The sequence below is a fragment of the Macrobrachium rosenbergii genome, chromosome 20 (genome assembly GCF_040412425.1).
Source record: "Macrobrachium rosenbergii isolate ZJJX-2024 chromosome 20, ASM4041242v1, whole genome shotgun sequence".
Lineage (NCBI taxonomy): Eukaryota > Metazoa > Arthropoda > Malacostraca > Decapoda > Palaemonidae > Macrobrachium > Macrobrachium rosenbergii.
The window spans coordinates 43,113,198-43,140,086 of record NC_089760.1 but is presented as its reverse complement, the minus strand read 5'-3'; the positions used below and the strand labels follow the sequence as shown (position 1 = coordinate 43,140,086).

The window sequence follows — 26,889 nt, the reverse complement described above, 5'->3', positions numbered from 1 at the left end:
GGAATAGGTCACTTTTCAAACATACATTCATTTATTCAATAATCTTTATGTGCTTATTTATTACTTTTTTTTACTCGCTGTAATGTTGTGGTTTGTACAGGTAAGAGTTTTCTCATATCAGACTGATCGTATTGGGTGCCTCTGACAGAGTTGCGTCCAGAATTTCTGCATGAAAACAAACCATTCGTAACTTACCAAATTATAAAGTATGTTGTTATGTGATTGCTGTTTAGAAATTCACAAGTACATTTTAATAATTCCCCATTACAAATATGAAGGAAAGTCGTTTTTAAATATAAGAGAAATTTTCTTATTTCCAGATTATCTACTTTGGTTTTCCCGAGGTGCGAAGAAAAAAAAATTATCGATCAAAATTTCTGTCAGATTGAGGGTTGATACCAAATCATTGTGTAGAGACGGGCATAAAATCGTCAAAATTTGGGATGTGCGAAGAAAAAATAATCGATCAAAATTTCTATCAGATTGGGGATTAAAATTGAAACTTTGTGTAGCGACGGGAATAAAATTATCAAAATTTGGGATATGCAAAAAAAAAAAAAAAAAATTCTCGATCAAAATTTCTGTCAGATTGAGAGGTTAAAATTGAAACTTTGTGTAGCGAGGGGAATATAATTATCAAAATTTGAGATATGCAAAAAAAAATTATCGATCAAAATTTCTGTCAGATTGAGAGGTTAAAATTGAAATATTGTGTAGCGATAGGCATAAAATCATCAAAATTTGAGATAAGTGTTCACTTTCAATCCGTTTTTAGCGTAGTTATATTTGTTGCCTTATTTATTTTTGATTTAATTCTTGCCAAAACAGTGCCATTAATCTTTTTTAAGATTAAATGCAGTCTCTTTTTTTTTTTTTTTTTATTTGAGATGCATGTGTTCACTTACAATTTGTCGTCAGTGTGGTTGTATTTTGTTGCCTTATTTATAATTTCATTTTTGCCAAAACTGGGCCATTAAATTTTTTTAAGATTCAATGCAGTCTCTTGTTTTTTTGCATTGATATGCACAAAACTGAAAATTCATAATGATCTACCATTACCAAATAATGAACTACTGCTAATTAAACTCGCTTCACATAATGTTCTTTACCCAGAATATTGATTTCCGATGACGCTCATTTCCCGTATTAATTTTCCACCGTGCCCAATGGGCTTACCTTCATAACTTACCTGCTTTTCCTCACACCTTCGTCTCCCCCTTAACCCCCCCTACCCAAAATCCTCCTGGGGGTGGGGGGAGGACTCCTCGACCGGCGTCCATAAAGGTTATTTAATATTATTAATTATCCTCATTAAGCGTCCGCTCGTCGTCATCAAAAAATTAATTTCGAACTAGATTGGCTCGTAATTAGAATTTGAGTTTTTTGTCAATCGTCTGCTTTGATTGCTAATAAAACTAATCAGCGTTACCATATCAAATGACGGGTTTCGAGCTCCTAATGGGTCACTCAATAAAGATGATTAGCATTAGAGAGAGAGAGAGTGTGTGTGAGTGTGTGTGCGTGTGTGTGTGCGTCGCAAGGTTTGTGGGAGGGGAAGGGGGAGAGGGAGAGACGGAATAGGGGGAGGTTTGGGATGAGGGGAAGGAAGAGGTTGGTGGTGGAGGAGGTTTTTTTTTTTCAAAGGGTTGGTAAAACTTATTTGCTGACGCATTTTGAGTGACGTGAGCAGCGTCCGTCTCTCTCTCTCTCTCTCTCTCTCTCTCTAAAAAAAAGAAGCAGAGAAAGAAGTGATAGTTTGAGTCATACTTGTACCTTAAAACTAAGAAATGATACTGAAAATAGAATTCTAACTAGATAACATTTTCTGTCTGTCTGTCTGTCTCTCTCTCTCTCTCTCTCTCTCTCTCTCTCTCTCTCTCTCTCTCTCTCTGAAAAAGCAGAGAAAGAAGTGATAGTTTGAATCATACTTTTTCCTTAAAACTAAGTAAAGATACTGAAAATGGAATTCTAACTAGATAACATTCTCTCTCTCTCTCTCTCTCTCTCTCTCTCTCTCTCTCTCTCTCTCTCTCTCTCTCTCTCTCTCTATATATATATATCTATATATATATATATATATATATATATATATATATATATATATACATATATATATATATATATATATATATATATATATATATATATATATATATATATATATATATATATATATATAAAAGCAGAGACAGAAATGATAGTCTGAATCATACTTTTTCCTGAAAACTAAGAAAAGATACTGAAAATGGAATTCTAACTAGACAGCATTCTCTCTCTCTCTCAAAAAAAAAAAACAGAGAAAGAAGTGATAGTTTGAATCATAATCGTACCTTGAACCTAAAAAAAATTGCTGAAAATGGTATTATAACAAGATAAAATTCTCTCTCTCTCTCTCTCTCTCTCTCTCTCTCTCTCTCTCTCTCTCTCTCTCTCTCTCTCTCTCTCTGTATGGTGGGCCTTCTTGGGGAGGGGGGAAGGATTGGGATCTGTCATTTCCGGTCGAAAAGAAATTAGTCATGAATCAGACTTTTTCTGAAATCTTAAGAAAAATTTATGGAATTCTAAAATAATATTTTATTGATAAACACTGAAAAACAGAGAAAGAAGTTAGTTTGAATGCAACTTTTCATTAAAACTTTAACTGCACCTCCGTTCATATTCTCTTTCTTCCATCCGACTTTAACACCCTCTCTAACAATTTTTCAATTGCAAAAGGTTTTCCTCCGTTACATCTTTCAAATTTTCTTAACTATCAGTTTATATTTCAGCGCTGAATATATATCATAGGTATATATATATATATATATATATATATATATAAATATATATTCCTTCCAGAAATGATAGTCTGAATCATATTTTTCCTGAAAACTAAGAAAAGATACTGAAAATGGAATTTAATAGACAGCATTCTCTCTCTCTCTCTTCAGGAAAAAAAAGAAAAACAACAGAAAGAAGTGATAGTTTGACTCATAATCATTTTGAACCTAAAAAAATGCTGAAAATCCATTATAACAAGATAAACAATCCAGACTCGATCCGGTCCATCTCTGTATGGTGGGCCTTGTTGGGAGGGGGATGTTGGGATCTGTCATTTCCGGTCGAAAAAGAGATTAGTGGCCCATTGAATCAGACTCATCTTAGGAAATTTATCGAGAAAATAATATTTTATTGATAAACATTAGGTTATTATTCAGCCATTTTCATTCCTTTAACTGCACCTCCGTTCATATTCTCTTTCTTCCATCTGACTTTCCACCCTCTCTAACAATTTTTCAATTGCAAAAGGTTTTCCTCCTGTTACACCTTTCAAGTTTTCTTAACTGTCAGTTTACATTTCAGCGTTGAATGGGCTCATAGGTCCCACCGCTTGGCCTTTGGCCTTAAATCTATATTCCTTCCTTCCGTCCATCATTATTGATTCCTCAATCAGTCCTGTTGGCATTTAATTACAGTCTATTCAGGAATACAATGAAGGATACATTTTTCCCTCTCGATATTGACTGGAATTATTTTTATTCCATTTATAAACAATTATTCGATCCGGTCCATTGGGCTTAGGTACTCTGTTGTAAGATGTTTTCAGCCATTTTTCCCTGTCTTAGCTGAAGATTATTATTATTATTATTATTATTATTATTATTATTATTATTATTATTATTATTATTATTATTATTATTATTCAGTTGCATCCTGCCTGTCTTGGCTTATTATTATTATTATTATTATTATTATTATTATTATTATTATTATTATTATTATTATTATTATTATTATACAGTCATTGGAGCCTGCCTTAGGTGATTATTATTATTATTATTTTCCATTTTTCCTGTCTCAGCTGGATCTTGGGATTATTATGTATTATTATTATTATTATTATTATTATTATTATTATTATTATTATTTATTTATTTATTTTTTAATTAGTATTATTACTATTATTATTATTATTATTATTATTATTATTATTATTATTATTATTATTATTATTATTATTATTATTATTATTATTATTATTCAGAAGAATAACCCTATTCATATGGAACAGGCTTACTAAAGGGGCCATTGACTTGAAATCAATCTGGTGTTCATTAGAAAGAAACATAGAAAAAGTGATCACTTATTAAAATAGAACAACATAAATTAACGAATTCATAAAAGAATAGATAAAAACGATTACCATGTTTTACCCGTTAGCGTTTATGTAATAGACTATTTAATTCATTTGTTGTTTTATTAAATTAAAAAGTTAATAAAAGAGAGTTGGAACGCATGTGCCTTCTACTTACATCAGAATTTTAACAAAGTAATATTTAACTGATGTGGAATTTTTTTTTTTTGTCATTTTCTCAGATTTGATTCATTACAATGGTTCTCAATCTTTTTTTTGGTGATGGCACCCTAACCAATGTAATCATTACCGTGGCACCTAATCTTCACCATCCCACCTTATCGCATGAATTAACTTATTTAATGAATAGAATTATTATCCATACTCAGACCAAAATCAGCACACCGTACATGCAGAAATATACTGTACAAACAAAGAGCATATCAGAAGAACTAGATAAACATAGAGTAGACACACTGATAATAATTATATGAAGACTTCTGCAAACTCTTTTTTTTACAAATGTTCATTGAGATGATCTAGCCAAGGCAAAAGTCATGACAATCTTGCGGCACCCCTGGGCACTGTCTATGGCACCCCAGGGTGCCACTGCACCCAGTTTGAGAATCACTGGATCAGGAACTTTACGAAAGGCCTTGCAGCTAGGGGCCGAAGGCATGCTGCAAAGAACCTTAAGTAATGCCTACAGTACACCGCATGAAGTGCACTGACGGCACTAACCTCCTGCGGGATTTGGGCGCTTCAGGTCATGCTGGTTGTAACTAAGATTGACTGAAAGATTGAAATGAATATGTAAGAGAATTACAGATGTATAGATAGTTTGAGATGATGATAAACAATGTTGTCAAAAGGGAAAAATTGTTTAGTCACTTTATGCTGAAAATAGTTGCAAAGCCAACGCCTTTTTTTTTTAGCGATTTTGCACTTTATGTTGCTTGGTAAGGACTGTGGCATGAACTTGAAAACTTTAATGATATAAAATCATTATAGGGAGTAAAGCTTATATTTGGAAGATTAAGACTATTATTATGAAAGGTAATTATTATATTTCTTTAGTTCATTTTCTGGTGCGGTATGTAACTACACTATGAATGAATTGTACAGTAAATTGTAAGTGAATTTTACAATACATTCTCAGTGAATGATACAGTACATTCGGAATGAATGATACAGTGCATTCACAATGAATGATACAATACATTCGGAATGAATGTTACAGTACATTCGGAATGAATGATACAGTGCTTTTGGAATTAATGATACACTACATTCGGAATGAATGGTACAGTGCATTCGGAATGAATGATACAGTACATTCACAATGAATGATACAGTATATTCTGAATGAATGATACAGTACATTCGGAATGAATGATACAGTACATTCGGAATGAATGATACAGTACATTCTGAATGAATGATACAGTACTTTCGGAATGAATGATACAGTACATTCTAAATGAATGATACAGTGCATTCGGAATGAATGATACAGTACATTCGGAATGAAAGACACAGTACATTCGGAATGAATGATACAGTACATTCGGAATGAAAGACACAGTACATTAGGAATGAAAGACAGTACTTTCGGAATGCATGATACAGTACATTCGGAATGAATGATACAATACCTTCGGAATGAATGATACAGTACATTCGGAATGAAAGACACAGTACATTAGGAATGAAAGACACAGTACATTCGGAATGAATGATACAGTACATTCGGAATGAATGATACAATACATTCAGAATGAACGATACAGTACATTCGGAATGAATTATACAGTACGTTCTTAATGAATTATACAATAACTCTGTTACAAATTTGCGGACGGCATAATAAAAAAAAAATAAATACGAGACAAAAAAAAAGATGTTTCAACTGAAATATAGCGAAAATCGCTCGGCTTCGCCAATGAAACTGACGGAATCTAAAAGTGAAATTCCGCTAATTGAAAAATGAGATTTCCTGATTTCAGAATCGAAACCGTATGCGATTTTTTTTTTTTTTTTTTTGTAAAATTTGAATTTTTCGAATCTGGAGTTTTTTTTTTTTTAGGTACTGACTTCTGAAAAACACTGAGGACAAATGCAATATTCCCTCTTGCCCTGTCGTGCAGTAATGATGGTACATTTCCCCTTGGTGAGCGTTTTCAAAGGCAGTAGTCGTTGCTTTGACGGACTTGAAAAAGATTTGAAGACGGAGTCAGTGACAAGAAAGGAGTGTATTTCCATTTTTTGGGTTTTGGAAAACAGGTGTATTTATATTTTTTGGTTTTTGGAAATCAAGCGTATTTCCATTTTCCGGTTTTTGGAAATCATTGTCATGATTGGATGTCAGACATTTAAACGACAAAGTCCATGTTAAAGTATATAATTTTATTTTTGGGTATGTAAATAATTTGATTTCCAGAGCTAATAACACAGCATGGTGTTATAGAATCTGGTCATAATAACCAAAGACTTTCTTAGATGCCGAATTTTTCATTTGTTTTCCTGAAGTATATATATATATATATATATATATATATATATATATATATATATATATATATATATATATATATATATATATATATATATATATATATATACACAGGGTGCGGCATAAGTAACGCCCTTTGTTTAAGTGGAACAAAATTATTTTTTCGAACATGAATGTATTGCCACAGGTTAATAGATTAATATATTTTATCAAAATTGATATAATGCTTATTCGGTTTAATAATGCGGCATAAGTAACGCCCTTTTTAATTTTATATCTTATAATGTGTATTTTCTTTATTATTTTATTTAATTAATTTGCTAAATCTTCATTTTTTAGATATTTCATACATCCATGAGATTAACAAAGGAACAGAGAGTAAAAGCAATTCAATTGTACTGTCAAAACATTAAAAATGGTGCTGAAACCGCAAGATTGTTATCAGCTGAATTTAACATCCCAAGGGTATTAAAAGCCGAAATATCATTTGTATTGGACATTATTAAACCGAATAAGCATTATATTAATTCTGTTAATATATTATATTAATCTATTAACCTGTGGCAATACATTCATGTTCGAAAAAATAAAGGATAATCAAAAGGCTTTAATTTTGTTCCACTTAAAAATATGCACCTGTATATATTATACATACACACACACACACACATATATATATATATATATATATATATATATATATATATATATATATACACACATATGTAACGAATTTATGGGGTAGCGCATCAATAATAATTCATATCATGGTTAGTAATATTTTTCGTCGTGAAAATTGGGCCTATTTTACTGATCTTAAAGGAGAATAATGGTCAAAAGGCTTGTTATACTCATTTTCATTTGCATTCCCAATGAGACAACTGTTAAGGAAAGCTTCAAATCTTCATGTTCAATTACGCCCTAAAATGGACAGCTGCAGTATCTGCAAAATTTTCAAAATTGAGATATGCCACCTATTGGGCTCGTGAAACATTAATACACAAGTTACTGCAGTTTCAGAATGATTCTCCAGTGCTTTCCACGAGTATGTAGGGGGTCCCATTTGCAGCATCTGCAAAATCAGTAGTAAGGCAAGGGAGTATCTACCATTTTTATCAGTTTTGTATTTTTGCAGATACTGCAGTCTTCCATTTTAGGGCAGAATTCATATAAATCCTACCTGTAACGAGAACTTATTCTAAGAAAGACTCTTGTATTATAAAATTTCTTTAAAGGAACGAACGAAATTATAACCCTTTTTATGCATTTTGAGTGGTTTGTATTACATGTATTTAAACCGTGTGGTTTCCAATGGTAGTGTTTTTTTATACATTCGTCGTAACAAGAACTACTCTGTATTTGAGGTAATGGCATCTGAAATGCATTTTAAAAAATACATTTAATAATTTAGGTAATTCACAGTTTTACTGAATTTTTTTTTATATAAAAGAGAACTTTAATTGTAAAGTTAGGATGAAAAGAATCAAACTCTAAATTTCATTGGTCATTTTCATAAACAGTTTGGCTATTAAAGAAAAAAATCCAAATTTGTTCAACACACACACTTCAGATATTCTTTTTAGCTAACAGAGATTGGTTAAAATTATACACTGCACTATAGGGAATTTATTAACAAAAATGCTGGACACAGTGTTATATGTACTGAACGTTAGTATTTTTAATACTTACCGTGTCAGATGATTATAAGTTTAATAATATTACAATGTTCTTAAAGTTCTCGTATGTGTGGTTATTCAATACTATTTCGTATTGCTTCTCAATATTTCTTATGTCCTATAAGAATTTTCCTCTGCACAATTGCCATCTCTCAGTCGTTACATACAAATACCCCGTACGTTGGTTAGTACTGTCAGTGGACCTCACGCGGTACACTGTAGCCACTACTAAAGGTTCTTTGCTGCGTCTCTTCGGCCCCTAGCGGCAATCCCTTTCATTCCTTATACTGTACCTCCGTTCGTATTCCCTTCCTTCCATCTCATTTTCCACCCCTCTCCTAAAAATTGTTTCAACATTATTTCCAGCGCTGAATAACCTCATAGGCCCCAGCTCTTGGTCTTTGGCCTAAATTTTGTATTGAAATTCTAATTACATACTAATACTTGTTGAGACGTTCAGTTGCATAATTTAATTTCGCATTTACTGTATTTCAGGTTTAAAAATTTTGTCTTTAGTAAACGAAATATGGAGGTGAGATACCGTAGGTTTATGTAGTTAATTTCAGAGAATTTTTTGAATACCAAAGAATCTTTGATGGTTTTTTATGTTGTATTATTTAATGCATTATCGAGTTATTGTTTATTACACAGGAAATATGGCAGTCGGTAATGGAAATGGACTGACACTGGAGCAAGATCTCCTGCTGGCATAGTGTTACCTTTATCAAATGGAAAAACAACTTGCCATTGTTTTGAACGGTGGGTGTAATACTGAACATCTTCGTGTTGTTCATCAAATATTTATATGACAGTGATTTATGCATACTTTATTATTATTATTATTATTATTATTATTATTATTATTATTATTATTATTATTATTATTATTATATTCGTTGAAAAGATTGGCACCCTGTATGCGGTTGAGTGCCATTCTCTTCAACGAAATTGACCTCATATTATTATTATTATTATTATTATTATTATTATTATTATTATTATTATTATTATTATTATTATATTCGTTGAAAATATTGGCACCCTGTATGCGGTTTAGTGCCATTCTTTTCAACGAAATTGACCTCATATTATTATTATTATTATTATTATTATTATTATTATTATTATTATTATTATTATTATTATTATTATTATATTCGTTGAAAATATTGGCACCCTGTATACGGTTGAGTGCCATTCTTTTCAACAAAATTGACCTCATATTATTATTATTATTATTATTATTATTATTATTATTATTATTATTATTATTATTATTATTATTATTATTATTACTATTCGTCAGGTGTTTGTTTAATTTCCGCAAGGATCGCTCGGTCAACAAAGGAGTTGTTATTATTATTATTATTATTATTATTATTATTATTATTATTATTATTATTATTATTATTATTATTATTATTATAAATCCGGCACAGTAACAGTAACTTGTACTGCCATCATCTCTAGATCAGTTTATATTATTGTTACCTATTCAGCCATTATTTGCTCTTCCAGACAGGCATTCAGATGTAAAAAAAAAAAAAAGACTATTTATGATATAGCTTTGGGCTGCAGCTTTCCAAAACACAACTGTTTCTGGTAATCATTTGGGAACCGGAAGATAACTATAATTACGTATGTCAGTAATTCATATTTTCCTCTTCCATCATTCTCAGTTTTTAGTTTTCTGTAAAAGAAAACTATTGTGCCGGCTTTGTCTGCCCTTCTGCACTATTTCTGACCGCCCTCATATCTTAAAAACTACTGAGGCTAGAGGGCTACAAATTGGTATGTTGATCATCTACCCTCCAATCATGAAATATACCAAATTGCAACCCTGTAGTCTCAGTAGTTTTTATTTTATTTAAGGTTAAAGTTACCCATGATCGTGCGTCTGGCACTGCTATAGGTGCCCACAACACAGGCCACTACCGGGCCGTGTCTGAGAGTTTCATGGGCGCGGCTGCAAGTTTCATGGACCGTGGCTAAGAGTTTCATACAGCATTATACGCTTTACAGAAAACTCGATTGTGCCCAAGAAACTTCGTTTCATTTCTTACTTGTTTCTTTTCAATTCTGGTCTAATTGAAGTTTTCAGTTGGTCTTGATGTAAGCTTACATATAAAAAAATAAAGAAACATGACTGTAATTATAATATGCTATATTTGCACCGTCAGTTGACTGAAATATTTTTACGGCAATAACGAGGTATTTATATGAATAAATATTCTGTTTATATGAATAAATAGAAATTTTGTAAAACTCTTTACATGGAGGATTTCCTAAATTTTTTTTAGCCATCCATTAGCTTGTAAAAATTTTTTTAGGTTACGGGATAATATACCAATTCCTTTTCTTTATTCATTTAATTTCTTTGGGAAAATTACTGTCTTTCATAGTTTGGAGTCCTGCAATAACTCAGTCACCAGGATTCTATCTGTCATTTTATGAAACTGTATAAATCCTTGCGAGTATTGTCGCCATATCCATGGGCATAGAATAGTTTTCTAGGGCTTCGTATCATCGATGAATCTTAGAACGCAGTATTACCTCCTCCAAGTAATTAAATGTGTTTTCCCTAAAGAAATGGATGTCACTTTCAGTATTTTCGTCACTAGGAACCACTTTCCTGTTTTAAACGTTCTGACTTCTCAGTGCTGTTGAGAACCTACCGATAAACAGTGCATATCAAGAGACTTAAAATGTTTGTGTCGATTCCAGTAACTGTGTAGATAAAATAAAGAGAGAAAGATTGAGTCGAGTTAATGAGCATATTATGTATCCTCCATTGTGTGTGTGTGTGTGTGTGTGTGCATCTCTCTCTCTCTCTCTCTCTCTCTCTCTCTCTCTCTCTCTCTCTCTCTCTCTCTCTCTCTCATCCACCAGTGTTTCTAAACCATTTTCGAGTTGAATCATATCCGATGGGTCCTTCTCTTCATCCTAAACGCTCCCCCACCTTCGCCCTTCCCTTCCTTTCCATCTATTCCTCTGCCCTTCTCTCTCTCTCTCTCTCTCTCTCTCTCTCTCTCTCTCTCTCTCTCTCTCTCTCTTCCATTCTATCTCTGTCTGTCTGTCTCTCACTCTGTCTCTCTCTCCCTTTCCCTTCAATTTTCTCTCTCTCTCTCTCTCTCTCTCTCTCTCTCTCTCTCTCTCTCTCTCTCTCTCTCTCTCTCTCTCTCTCTCTCTCTTTTCCATTTTCCCTCCACCTCCCTCTCTCTCTCTCTCCTCTTTCTCTCATTTTCTCTCTCTCTCTCTCTCTCTCTCTCTCTCTCTCTCTCTCTCTCTCTCTTTTCTTTCCCTCCCTCTCTCCCTGCCCCCCTCTCTCTCTCTGTCTCTGTCTCTGTCTCTGTCTCTCCGGCAGGATATCCCCGCCCAAAACAAACAAGCGTTCGCTCTATATTGGTCTGTTTCACTCCTAATAGAGTAATTTAGTCTCGGAAATGGAAACAAGCGGGCACGACAAACGCGCCTCCCGGTTGAATTAATGTGTAGGGGAAGCAATAAAATGATAATGATTGTTTGTTATCGCTAATCAACCATTCGCTGGGGCAAGTCAACCGTGCTCTCCCGGGACTGCGGCGCCAAGGCTGCGTAAGCGGGCGGCTTGGGTCTCCGAGCGAATTTGGGCTTTACCGCCGGGCGGAGCAACGGCGGTCCAAGGGCGGCTGCCTGTCGGCGGGTTGAGTCTCCCGTCGCAGTTGTCTACTCGGTTCTTGTAGCCTCTTCTCGGATATTCCAGTGCGACGGTTGATGGTATAACGCCATTCCATTATTATAAAGGACTTTCGACGACCGTCTCTGACCTTAAATGCCCTTCCTACTCCTCCTCCTCCTCCTCCTACTCCTGTTCCTCCTCCTATTCCCCTCCTGCCCCTTCCCTTTCGACGGCGGGGCAGCAGGAGAGATGAAAGAAGACGAGCAGAAAAGGAAAGGAAAAATCCACGAGATCACCTGCAACCCACTAAAAGGTGCCAGGCTAAAGCCGGGGTATTATTAACAATGTCCAATAGGAGAGAGAGAGAGAGAGAGAGAGAGAGAGAGAGAGAGAGAGAGAGAGAGAGACCAGAGAGGCATCCAACACATCCACACACACACACATACACACACACATACACATACACAAGGACATCCTATCCTTACATGCCTACTCTGCCTTACACGGGTGCTTACATACACACACACACACACACACACACACACACACACACACACACACACACACACACACTCACAGATTTAGTTTCCAGTATTGCCTGCAGCAGCCCGCCAAATATATTGGCTGCTGTGCACAGGCAGGTCGCAAACGCTCTCCAATTTTGAGAGTCGGATTCTCTTTGATGCTACACCAAACGAGATTGGACCGAATAGGAAATTCACTTTTGAGACTCTTCGATAGCTGTTATAATCATCGCTCTTTCGTCGACGTCCTCGTCCTCCTCCTACTCCTCCTCCTCCTCCTCCTACTATTCCTCCTCCTATTCCACCTCCTACTACACCTCCTACTCCTATACCTCATCCTCCTCTTGCTCTTCGCCATCGTCACAGAAACGCGCCGTCATCGCGCCTCTGGCACCCACCCACCCACCTCGCCGCACGCCTTGTGGAAGGAAGCCCCTTACTCTTGTGTGTGAGAGAGAGAGAGAGAGAGAGAGAAAGGCACAGAGGAAAGAGAGCAAGAGAGCGAGCGATCTAGCGAGAGCGACTGAGCGAGCGAGCAAGCGAGCGAATGAGTGAGCGAGTGTCGTACACAGGATTCCAAAATTGTCTTTCTCTATATTGTATAAACGGGCAATTTCAATATCTGAGCCATTCTCCATCTCCTGTTTATCAGTGAGCGAGCTATTAAATCACCCGGCTGACTTTTGAGCGAGCTGTTTGTCAGAGAGAGCTGCTGGTGGTGGTGGTGGTGGTGGTGGGGGAATTGGTGGCGCTAGTGGTGGGGGAAGTGGCGTGGCTCCGCCGGCCCTTCCCCCATCAAAGATACAGTCTGCAATTTACCATATTCAGATCGTCCTGTTCCAATAGGGAAATAAGCCCGATGGCTCCATTGAAAGCGCTCCGTTTTGTTTAATTGGTTATTTCAAATAACACCGGGATTAAGGGCTTTCTATATATATGCGTTTCGCAAATATTTCCATTAATAAATGCGAAAATACACACAGCCGATTGGGTGGAATTTTTGTAATAACTTTGAATGCAGATTCTTTTTTAATTAAGTGGCGAGAATTTTTTGACCCGTGTATATATTTTTTCCCCCCGTTTTTTTTCGCTTCGAGGGAATCGTTGGGGTGGGGGAGGCGAGGGGAGGGGAGTAGAAGGGAGGAGAGAGAGAGAGAGAGAGAGAGAGAGAGAGAGGGAGGGAGGGAGAGAGAAAGTATTCAGCGCATTGATAAAGGATTACCATTTGATCGAGAAAAATTGGATTTCTTTGTGAGTTACAAAATGAAGTTAGGACACGATATACGTCCGCATATATATATATTTTAAATCTAGGGCCAACAAGCTTTGACTGACCTGTTTGTCAATATGATTTTTAATGAAGTCCAACGAACCGTTCGACATTGCAATCTTAACCAAAGGGACATATTTTATTTCCTGTTTTAAACATTATTCTTCCTACGTCCGCGTTTCAGAGAGCCCGCCGTCCGCGTATCCGCGTCCAGAGCAATTGAATGATTATAACGATTGAAAATATTTAATGTTACATTTTGAATATTGCAATGGGAGGGAGGGGGGTGGAAGTTGAAGGCAATATTATTTCGCATGACCCTTTTCATCCGCCGGTATATATATGACGGCATGCGTACTGCCAATATGCTTTCATATATATGCAATCGCATAAATCTTTCGTGATTAGATTTTTGTATCAACATTTCCAGCAGGTGTGCATAGCATACGCACGTGTTCCCGCTGATGAATAACAGAAATGTCTGAAATCTGGAATCTTTTTCTCCATTTCCGACGAGGTCTGGTCGAAAAGCGAAAGATTTCGGTAGGGCTGCTGAATGCATTTATTTCTACAGTCCAGTTTTTGTAGGTGTGGTGAACTCAGGAGGCGACGAATGCTGCAATGAGGATCTAAAGGCTCTCTGGGCAAATGAAGTCCTTGTTGGAAACACAAGCCTAATTCTCGTGTATATACAGTATATATATATGTGTATATATATATATATATATATATATATATATATATATATATATATATATATATATATATTTATAATATATATATATATTTATAATATATATGTAGGCCTATATAAATATGTATAAATATATATGTATATATATACATATATATACTGTATATATATATATATATATATATATATATATATATCTATATATATATATATATATATATATATATATATATATATATATCTATATATATATATCTATATATATATATATATATATATATATATATATATATATATATATATATATTCTTTGGAAGCTTGAAATTACCTTTGAATAATAATAATAATAATAATAATAATAATAATAATAATAATAATAATAATAATAATAATAATAATAATAATAATAATAATATATGCAACTTAACCACAGGAAAAATGAAAAACTGGTTCTAAAAGTCTAACGTCTTAGGAATAAAGGCGAAACCGGTCGGGATTTACACCCACTGATTCATTTTCCCCCGTGGTAGGGTTACACACACACGCAAACCCCGTGTCATTGTGACGACAGACCAAGGTCGCAGTCAACAGCATTATCTTTTCATTTAATATGATGCGAGAAAAGTTCCGTCCCGTTGATATGGTCATTTATAATATGCATATATAAATACAGCCATCGAAGGCCCAAACACGACTGTGGATTGTTCGCTTTATGAGTTGGTGTCTCTGATCACTACAATTCTTTCTCTTTATCATATTGTGTTTTAGTTTTCTGTAAAAGAAAACTATTGTGCCGGCTTTATCTGTTCATCCGCACTTTATTCTGTCCGCCCTCAGATCTTTAATACTACTGAGGCTAGAGGGCTGCAGATTGGTAAGTTGGTCATCCACCCTCCAGTCATCAATCATACCAAATTGCAGCCCTCTAGCCTCAGTAGTTTTTATTTTATTTAAAGTTAAAGTTAGCCATAATCGTGCGTCTGGCGACAGTATAGGATAGGCCTCCACCAGGCCGTGGTTAAAGTTTCATGGGTCGCAACTCACACAACATTATACCGAGACCACCAAAAGATAGATTTATTTTCGGTGGCCTTGATTATACGCCGTAGCGGCTGTACAGAAAACTCGATTTCGCCGAAGAAATTTCGGCGCACTTTTTGTCTTTAGTTTTACTTAGCAGGCTCTCAAATTTTTTATTATTTTTCGTATTCTCTCTCTCTCTCTCTCTCTCTCTCTCTCTCTCTCTCTCTCTCTCTCTCTCTCTCTCTCTCTCTCTGCTGCTGCATTTTTATCAGACATTGGTTGTGTTCCTGTGCTTTGTAACAGCCCCTTCCAGTCTGGGGTTCATTTTTCAAGTAAAAGGAAACTCTGATGGTTTCCTTTTTATTAAATATTTATTTACAAATTGCTGTTTATTAAGCATTAGATTATGTCGAGTATTAATTTAACAAATTTAGTGTCATTGAAGATTGTTTACACAATGCTGTCTTGATTTTTTAGTTCTCGTGTATGTTTGTCTGTATGTAAATATGTGTATATACCTCCCTAAAGTGGAAGACTTCAGTATCTGCAAAATTCAAAACTGAGAAAAATGGTAGATACTGTAGTTTTCCCTTGCCTTACTACTGATTTTGCAGATAGTGCAAATGGGACCCCCTAGATAAAGCATTGAAGAATCATTCTGAAACTGCAGTAACTTTTGTATTAGTGTTTCACGAGCCCAAAATTTTGCAAATACTGCAGTTCTCCATTTTAGGGCAGCATGTCTGGCGTAGACGATTCTCATTTCCGATTTCTCCAGAAACACTGGACCAATTTGATTCAGTTTAGGTATCCTGAGTTAAAAGAAATCCGATTTGTTCAAAGTGTGGCTTAGATGTAGGAAACGATTGTATATCTATTTTTTTTTTAATACATGCCATTTTTACGTAATGCATTTGCGCGTGTTTGTACGCGCGTACAGACGGCGCGCAAACACCTCCTCTTGAAGGGAAAGGCTTTATAGCCCTTTTTTCCAGACTCAAGGGTATAGGCTTTTTTTCCAGACCCCAGGATATAGCCTCTTTTTTTCCAGACTCCAGGGTATAGGCTTTTTTTCCAGACTCCAGGATATAGCCTCTTTTTTCCAGACTCCAGGATATAGCCTTTTTTTCCAGACTCCAGGATGTGGCCCCTTTTTTCCAGACACCAGGATATAGCCCTTTTTTCCAGACTCCAGGATATAGTCTTTTTTCCAGACTCCAGGATATAGCCCTTTTTTTCCAGACTCCAGGATATAGCCTTTTTTCCAGACTCCAGGATATGGCCTTTTTTTCCAGACTCCAGGATACAGCCTTTTTTTCCAGACTCCAGGATATAGCCTTTTTTTCCAGACTCCAGGATATAGCCTTTTTTTCCAGACTCCAGGATATAGCCTTTTTTTCCAGACTCCAGGCTATAGCCTCTTTTTTCCAGACTCCAGGGTTTCACCCCTTGGCAATTTACCGAAGATAAATCGAAGTAAATTGTTAATCTCGTGCTGCGGTGCAAAGACGCCCCTTTAAAAACTTTAATTTGGGTAAAGTTTATAGAGAGAGAGAGAGAGAGAGAGAGAGAGAGAGAGAGAGAGAGAGAGAGAGAGAGAGAGAGAGAGAGAAGAAGAAGAAAAAAATTAAATTGAGTTTGAAAGAATAATATGCCTTGGTAATTAGTAAACTTTATAAATGAAATATCATTAATAAGTTTTAATGATGCTGTGGTACCTTCGAAGATCACAGAGAGAGAGAGAGAGAGAGAGAGAGAGAGAGAGAGAGAGAGAGAGAGAGAGAGAGAGAGAGAGAGAGTGGCTGCTGGAATGAGGGAGGGGGAGGGGGCATGGTGTTGAGGTAAGGGAGGAGATCCAGAAGTTGGGTTGGTTGCTAGGTTGAGGGTGAGGTGAGGAGATTTCTGAAGTTTAGGTAGGGAGAGTTGGATTGGGGGAAGGGGGATGGTTTGGGGAGAGAGAGAGAGGGGAGGGGCGATAGGGGGGGAAGTGTTCTTGAGAAGAAGTTTGATCGACGAATGGGAAGAAAGAAGATAATCGCCGCCGGAGAAGGTCTACCTGTCTACCTGTTAATTAACAGGTGCTATGAATGACAAAGGTGAGGGCAGTGATTACTTGGATGGCAGGATAGCGAGAGACCCCATGGCGGGGTAGTGCCGTCAGTGCACCTCACGGGGTGCACTGTAGGCATTACTAAAGGTTCTTTGCAGCGTCCCTTTGGCCCCGATTTGCAACGCCTTTCATTCCTTTTACTGTACCTCCTTTCATATTATCTTTCTTCCATCTTGCTATCCACCCTCTCCTAACAACTGCTTTGAGGTTTTCCTCCTGTTACACCTGTCAGACATACCTACTCTCAATTTCCTTTCCGGCGCTGAATGACCTCATAGGCCCCAGTGCTTGGCCTTTGGTCTAAACTCTATATTCCATTCCATTCCAGTAGCGAGAGAGATGGTTAACGAACTTAAATTTGGAAAGTGAGAGAATTTGTCATAGTCAGTCCCCCATCGCCCTCCCCCCAAAAATAATAATAGAGAGGTGCGTAAGTGGGTGGGAACAGATAAAATTCGAAAAAAAGCAGACCTTATATTAAAACTAAAGAATCGACAATAGTTGAGACACAAATTTAAGGTAACCTATTTTCTCTAGAACTAGTGCTGGTTAGTTTTCTGAAAAGAAAACTATTGTTCCGGATTTTTCTGTCAGCTTTTTTCTGTCCACCTTCAGATCTTAAAAACTGCTGAGGTTAGAGGGCTGCAAATTGGTATGTTGATCATCCACCCTGAAATCATCAAACATACCAAATTGCAGCCCTATAGCCTCAGTAGTTTTTATTTTATTTAAGGTTAAAGTTAGCAATAATCGTTCGTCTGCATTTGGCAACGATATAGGCCAGGCCACCGCCGGGCAGTGGTTAAAGTTTCATGGGCCCCGGCTCATACTGCATTATACCGAGACCACCGATATATAGATGTATTTTCGGTGGCCTTGATTATACGCTGTACAGAAAACTCGATTGCACCGCAGAAACTTCTGCGCAATTTTATTTGTTTTTGTAGGTGTGTCTGCATCTCCCATTTTAATACCTTGAATATTAGACACCCTTCCCGAATTCCAGATAGATTTACCTATCCAGTCATTATTTTTTTCCCAGTGTCTCTCTTATGACCTTTATTCCTCGGAAGACCATGATCAAGGCTTTTCAAGTAAAGACGTAGAGCCATGTTCGTGGCTTCGTTCGAAATTGGTGCCCCAGCCATTATCTAATAAATTTTAGAGGCCTTGCTTCGTATTTAGAATGCTGCCGATTTTATTTACGTGTTTCATTAATCTACTAAATTTATATATATATATATATATATATATATATATATATATATATATATATATATATATATATATATATATATATATTTATATATTTATATAAGTATGTATATATATGACTTTTTATCACATCACCGTGATTCATATACAATCAGAAAGCTACAAACGTCCTTTAATATCCAATTCGCTCTACCTCGGAAATAATATATTTTCATATATGTTACCGAAGGAATTTTTAGTTGATAATAAGTACGCCGTCTCGTGGGCTCGAACCAACGAAGGACAGGAACTCAGGACTACAGGGACGCATTAACCCAATCGGCCACCTCTCTTGTGGCCGATTGGGTTAACGCGTCCCTGTAGTCCAATCCTTCTCGTTGGTTCGAGCCCACAGACGGCGCGCATTTTAGGTGGCCGATTGGGTTAATGCGTCCCTGTAGTCCTGAGTTCCTGTCCTTCGTTGGTTCGAGCCCACGAGACGGCGTACTTATTATCAACTAAAAAATTCCCCTTCGGTAACATATATGAAAATGGAAATAATATATTTTCATATATGTTACCGAAGGGGATTTTTTTAGTTGATAATAAGTACGCTGTCTCGTGTGTGGGCGGCGTACTTATTATCAACTAAAAAATTCCCCTTCGGTAACATATATGAAAATGGAAATAATATATTTTCATATATGTTACCGAAGGGGATTTTTTTAGTTGATAATAAGTACGCCGTCTCGTGGGCTCGAACCAACGAGGATAGGAACTCAGGACTGCAGGGACGACAACCCAATCGGCCACCTCTTGTGGCCGATTGGGGCATGCGTCCCTGTAGTCCTGAGTTCCTGTCCTTCGTTGGTTCGAGCCCCACGAGCGCATTTAGGTGGCGATTGGGTTAATGCGTCCCTGTAGTCCTGAGTTCCTGTCCTTCGTTGGTTCGAGCCCACGAGGCGGCGTACTTATTATCAACTAAAAAATTCCCCTTCGGTAACATATATGAAAATGGAAATAATATATTTTCATATATGTTACCGAAGGGGTTTTTTAGTTGATAATAAGTACGCCGTCTCGTGTGGGCGGCGTACTTATTATCAACTAAAAATTCCCTTCGTAACATATATGAAAATGGAAATAATATATTTTCATATATGTTACCGAAGGGGATTTTTTAGTTGATAAAAATACGCCGTCTCGTGGGCTCGAACCAGCGAAGGACAGGAACTCAGGACTACAGGGACGATAACCCAATCGCCACCTCTTGTGGCCGATTGGGTTAATGCGTCCCTGTAGTCCTGAGTTCCTGTCCTTCGTTGGTTCGAGCCCACGAGACGGCGTACTTAGGTGGCCGATTGGGTTAATGCGTCCCTGTAGTCCTGAGTTCCTGTCCTTCGTTGGTTCGAGCCCACGAGACGGCGTACTTATTATCAACTAAAAAATTCCCCTTCGGTAACATATATGAAAATGGAAATAATATATTTTCATATATGTTACCGAAGGGATTTTTTAGTTGATAATAATACGTTGTCCGTGGTCTTTCGAATGAGATTTAGGGAACTCAGAACAGGACGAGCAAAGATAACCCAATCGGCCACCTCTTAATGGCCGATTGGGTTAATGCGTCCCTGTAGTCCTGAGTTCCTGTCCTTCGTTGGTTCTAGCCCACGAGACGGCGTACTTATTATCAACTAAAAAATCCTTCGGTAACATATATGAAAATATATTATTTTCGAGGTAGAGCGAATTGGATATTAAAGGACGTTTGTAGCTTTCTGAATGTATATATATGTGTGTGCGAGTGTGTGTAATATTAGATCCTAATATCATGATAATCTTTATAAGTGAAGTGGCGGTTGATGTGATTAAGACTGACATTTTTTCGTCTCCCCTTTTGACTTTTTAAGTGTTCAGGCTGCAACCTGGACTAATTCATTCTGCTACGAATCTTTTTTCCGTCAGTAAGGATGCGCTGAAATATGACAAAAAGATGTCTCTTAATGCGCTTTGTGCCAAAGAAGCGCACCCGAATTTTACCTTTCCCTTCATCTTAGCCTTCGTTTTATAACTCGATGGCGCTGCAGTTCTCTCATCTGCAAAAAAAAAAAAATGGAAAATAAAAATAAATAGCCTCTAGTTCTTTGTTTTTCTTAAACGTTTTCTTTTATTATTTCACTGCGGTTCTGTCTCACCCACATTTTTAATCTCATTCTTTTTCGTATATCATTCCTCCGTGTACATAGATGTACCCATATTTACGATTTCAATATCCTTCAGTTCCTATGGTCTTGATAGGATCTCTCCTTGGTCAGCAACTTGACTCTCCGTAGTTCAGCACATCCCATCAAAAGGATCGCTTAAACCAGGGATGTCAAACGTGTGGCCCCGGGCCGCATGCGGCCCCCAGCCCACTACTTTTGGCCCGCCAATCTCAGTGGCGTGTAGTTTAAAAATATATTTAGAAATGGTTTTAATTATATATGAAAATACTCAAACACACACACACACGAAGCATATATATATATATATATATATATATATATATATATATATATATATATATATATATATATGTATATATATATATATGTATATATATATATATATATATATATATATATATATATATATATATATATATATATATATATATATATGTATATATATTATATTATTTATCTATACTTATACCATATATATCGTTATATATATATATATATATATATATATATATATATATATATATATATATATATATATATATTTATTTATATATATATATATATATATATATATTTATTTATTTATATATATATATATATATATATATATATATATATATATATATATACACTTTTGGACTTTTGAAACTTATATTATAAGGACTGCGTTCTCTCTCTCGTTTTTATTTTTTTACGATCGTAAACCGACTGCAAGCGACTACCCGACAGCAGTGCAAGAGGAAGGCAATGTTCGGTACCCGACAGCAGTGCAAGAGGAAGGCAATGTTCGGTACTGGGCTTCTTGTGTCATCGGGAAGAAAGCAAAACTACGCTATCATGCGTATATTTTTTGGAAAATTATTTCACTTTTCCAGTTAACAGTATTATAATTGCAAGAAAATTATGAATTTTGGGTTTGTAAATAGATGTGTAGGTAGGCTAAATGCGGAGGCTATTGAGTTGGGCTATGCTCAGTATGGGGCTCTGAACTGCGAGCGCACAGGTATAAAACATGTTCAGTACGGTGATGACTTTGGAAGGAAATAATTTAGGCCGAATTCAGTATCTCTCAGGCTTTCACACAAGCTATATACATTTTCAAAGAGAATTGATCATTTCAATTTTTTGTTGATGATGTCATCCAAGAAAAGGTCAATTAAAGACGAACATAGAGTAATACAAGAGAAGTGGAAAGACTTGTATTTTTTGGTGATATAAATGGAAAACCAACATGTCTGATTTGCAATCAGCAAATTGCCGTGCCTAAAGAATATAATGTTAGGAGGCACTATGACACAAACCATGCTCAAGTATATAAGAAATATAGTGGAAAAGCACGTGATGATAAAGTTGAAGAATTAGAACAATCTCTGAAACAACAGCAGTCCTTATTCAAAAATGTACGTCATGTAAGTGATGCTGCGGTGAAAGCAAGTTACATTATCTCCAATGAAATAGCTGCGTCATCAAGGCCTTTTACTGAAGGAGATTTTGTTAAGAAATGTATGTTGTTGACTGCTGATGTGATTTGCCCAGATAAACGTCAGGCTTTTGCAAATGTAAGTCTGTCAAGAAATACAATAGCAGAGAGAATAAATGAAATAGCTGAAGACATTGATAATCAACTTCAAAGCAAAAGTTAAATCATTTGTGGCCTTTTCTGTTGCAATTGACGAAAGCACAGACGTCTGTGATGTAGCACAGCTCGCAGTTTTCATTAGGGAGTTGATGAAAATATGCAGGTAACAGAAGCATTTGTTGAGCTTGTGCCAATGAAGGGAACAACAAAAGTGATGATATCTTTGCAAGCTTAGTTAGGGCGCTGGACAAACTAGGTGTTGACTGGAAGAAATGTGTAAGTTTAGCAACTGATGGAGCACCTCAGATGGTGGGTAGAAAAGCTGGTGTAGTGGCAAAATTGCAGGAGAAACTTATGGCTTTGAACCCTGACAACCAGTTTCGTAATATTCATTGCATTATACATAGAGAAGTATTGTGCAGTAAAACACTAAATATGGCTCATGTCATGGATGTTGTTGTATCAACAGTGAACTTTATTCGAGCACGTGGTCTCAATCATAGACAATTCAACTGCTTTTTGGAAGAAAGTGAGAATCCTCGTGGATTGCCTTATCATACTGATGTGCGCTGGTTAAGTCGAGGAACGGTGTTGAAGCGCTTTTATGAATTGCGTTGTGAAATCCAAATTTTCATGATAGAAAAGGGAAAAGGAGATGCACGAACTTAATGACATTATTTGGCTGAAAGATTTGGCATTCATGGTGGATATCACAGATCATTTGAATCATCTCAACATCCAGATGCAGGGGAAAAACAAACTGGTGACCGATTTCTATGACTTGATTCGTGCATTCGAAATCAAACTCCAGCTTTTTCAACGTCAAATTGCATCACATAATCTTGCACACTTTCCCAATTTGAAATCTATGCAAAATAAAAATAACATTGATGATGGTGACCTAGCAGAGAAATATTGTGAGAAAATATCAAAGCTCAGAGATGAATTTCAAAACAGATTTAGTGACTTCAAGTGCATGGAAAATGAATTTGCTGTCTTCAGAAATCCGTTCTCAGTTGATGTAAATGTGCTACCTGAACCTCTGCAACTGGAAATAATTGACATGCAGTGTGATTCAGTGTTAAAGGATAAGTTTTCCACCTGTCAACTGAGCACGTTTTATCAATATGTGGATTCAAAATATCCCAATGTAAAATATTTGGCATCAAAAATCATGTCTATGTATGGAAGCACGTTTGCCTGTGAACAGTTATTTTCAGTAATGAACATTAACAAATCCCGGTTACGGTCGAAACTTAGTGATGAACACCTCAATTCCATCCTCAAGATCGCTACTAAGTCATTTACCCCAAATTTTGATGCACTGGTCAAGAAAAAGAGATCTCAAGTATCTGGAAGCAGTAGCTCCCAGCATTAAGATTGTTTTAAAAGTGAGAATGAATGTTTCCTTTTTTTCTTATCGATGTGAAAGGTATTTCTTTTATTCATCCATGTGCAAGGTACTTCCTTTTTTTTCTTAGGCATGTGCAAGGAATTTTTTTTCCTTATCCATGTGCAAGGTATATATTTTTATTTATCCATGTGCAAGGTATTGGTTTTTTGCCTATGTGCAAGAAATTTCTTTCTTAAACATTTGCAAGGTATTTCATTTTATTATACATGTGCAAGATATTTCTTTTTTCTTATGTGCAAGGTATTTCTTTTTTATACATGTGCAAGATATTTTTTTCTTATTCATGTGCAAGGTATTTCTTTTCTCTTATAAATATGCAAGGTATTTTTTTTTTCTTATCCATGTGCAAGGTATTTTTTTTATACATATGCAAGGTATTTCTTTTCCTTATCCATGTGCAAGGTATATTTTTTCTTATCTATGTACGATTGTCACGATATAATAAATTCTACGAATTCTCAAAACGAGTAATTTTATTTGCTTATTGTATAACTACAGTGCTTCCTCCTCTCTTTCCCCTACACACATACACAATATATAATAGTGTATCTGCACTATAGAATTATAGACTATATTACTAATATATATATATATATATATATATATATATATATATATATATATATATATATATATATATATATATATATATATATATATATATATATATATATATATATATATTTTACTGCATTGGACCTCTTATGGCCCTCAGAAATTAAAGTGTCTCAAAACTGGCCCTCAGGAGCAAATGAGTTTGACACCCTGGCTTAAACTATTCTCTCCTTTGCACGAAGGTACGCCCGGAAACGCCCCGTTTCTTTATCCATTGATAATTTATATACATTTTTATCTCTTTATTATTTTGTTTGTTCATTTATCTTTTTTTCTGATAACTGATCTCTTCTTTCTGTATTTCCTATTATCTTCTGTGATTTCTTTCAGATGAACACCATATTCTATGCTTGAATTTCAAGTCAGCGGCCCCTGCAGGCCTGTTCCATATGAATTCATCTCCTGAATAATAATAATAATAATAATAATAATAATAATAATAATAATAATAATAATAATAATAATAATAATAATAATCCGCTTAACATTTTCGATTCTACCCATTCACCTGTTTTGGTATGCCTACTTATAATTAAGTACCACAAGTTTCTTGGTGGATTATTTATAAAAACGTATAAATTTTTTCTTAGTTTTTGAGGGTTCTCTGTTTTTCATTGAATCTTAAGTTCTTCATTCCTGACCTGTTCTGGTTGTTTGGCAATTTCTGGTCAGCTTCTCTTGTCTTCTGACCTGTACTGGTCCTGCGAAGTTGACCATTGTGATTCCGGTTCTTATTCTTAGAGAAAATATTTTTATGGCTTAATATGTTTTTACTGAGCTTAGATCGAATGTTCTTAATAGGTCTTTTAATAATTTCTTGTGGCACTGAGTTAAATCGTGACACTTTACAGCGTTCTCATAAAGACATGAAATCCTTAAATGTACTGTTCAAGGCTTTTTGTGTCAAGCATCTCCGACCTTCAGTTGTATCCCATGATTTTTATTTTTATTTTTATTTTTAATTTTATTTTTATTTTGTATTTCTGGGACCCTTAACTCGGGAAACAAATCTTTGCGACACCAGATTGCATAAACAAATCATAAGCTTGACACTGAAGCATGTTCAGTGATGACAAAAAGTTTCAGAAAAGTTTATAATTAAACAAAGTCAAACATAACTGGCTGTAGGACTTGATATTTATAAAAGCATCTATCCCCAACCTATTGTTGTCTGTCTTGAGGGGTATCTGCATTCATATTTGCAAACAAAATTAAGCAGGTCGCAACCGATTGTCAGAGAAACAAGAGGACTCATGTGATTGAAGGAGTTTCATACGGAGGAGTAGAAAAAGGAATCTCTGGAAGCCTGAGGTAACTTTTGTGGTAATGATGGAAATAGGAAGAGGGAGCATTAGCAAGCGAATCGGATTTGCGATGGTGCCATCAAATAAGACACCAAAAACCACTTTGCAGAATTGACACGGCTAAAATGACCTTTATGGAATACCTCTTAATGTTTTAGAAGCGCCACAAGGATTTGAGTTAAAATGACAAGGTGTAAGTAAGCTGACTCAAATTATACGTAGATAAAGGACCACCTGCAATAAACGAACAGACAGAAAATAAACAAATAATTAAGGAGAAACGTGAGTGAAGTTATTTAGTAATCAAAACGAATGATGAATAAACAGTCATAAATGGCAATGATGTAAAGATAACGCAGAACAGAATGTTCTCAGAGAATAAAACAATTCCCACAAAAAAAAAAAAAAATTAACAGCAAAAAGATAATAACAATGATGTTATTAATAGCAGTGAAGAAAAAATGCTGCATCGGTAAGAAAAAAATATTAAAAAGCCTTTGACGCACAGATACAGAGAGAGAGAGAGAGAGAGAGAGAGAGAGAGAGAGAGAGAGAGAGAGAGAGAGAGAGAGAGAGAGAGAGTGACGAAATGTTTTCCTGATTATTCCCAGAGCTTCCGGATATTTTCATCTGTTGTCGCATTGCATGGACAGAGCCACATATGCATCCCAATCAAATTCATTCTTTTTTATTCCATTTTTTTCGGAGGGGGGTTGGTGGAGGGGAGGGGGAGGAGGGGGGTTGGGGGAGCAGTAGCAGCAACAGCGAATATTCGCGAACTATAAATCTGCCACGCGGTGACAATTTGATTTGCTTGCTTTTCATTGTTTTCGCTAGTTGCTGTACATATTTTTTTCACAAATTCATTGAAAAACGGATGTGCAGTTGCATTCAATATATGTATTTTTACTCTCCCCCGTTTTGTTTTCCGGGCAGGGAATCCAAAAAAAAAAAGAGAGAGGGAAAAAGTCCGG

The 26,889-nt window shown here is 35.8% G+C and overlaps 1 protein-coding gene across 1 annotated transcript; it reads left to right on the top strand.

Annotated features, from left to right (window-relative positions):
- The first annotated feature begins 12,209 nt into the window (after positions 1-12,209).
- LOC136848972 (general transcription factor II-I repeat domain-containing protein 2B-like) lies at positions 12,210-23,960 on the top strand. Its single transcript, XM_067121782.1, has 4 exons — positions 12,210-12,273; positions 12,702-12,928; positions 22,254-22,562; positions 23,223-23,960. Exons 1-4 carry the CDS (start codon positions 12,210-12,212, stop codon positions 23,958-23,960), a joined length of 1,338 nt encoding a protein of 445 aa, XP_066977883.1.
- Positions 23,961-26,889: the final 2,929 nt, after the last annotated feature.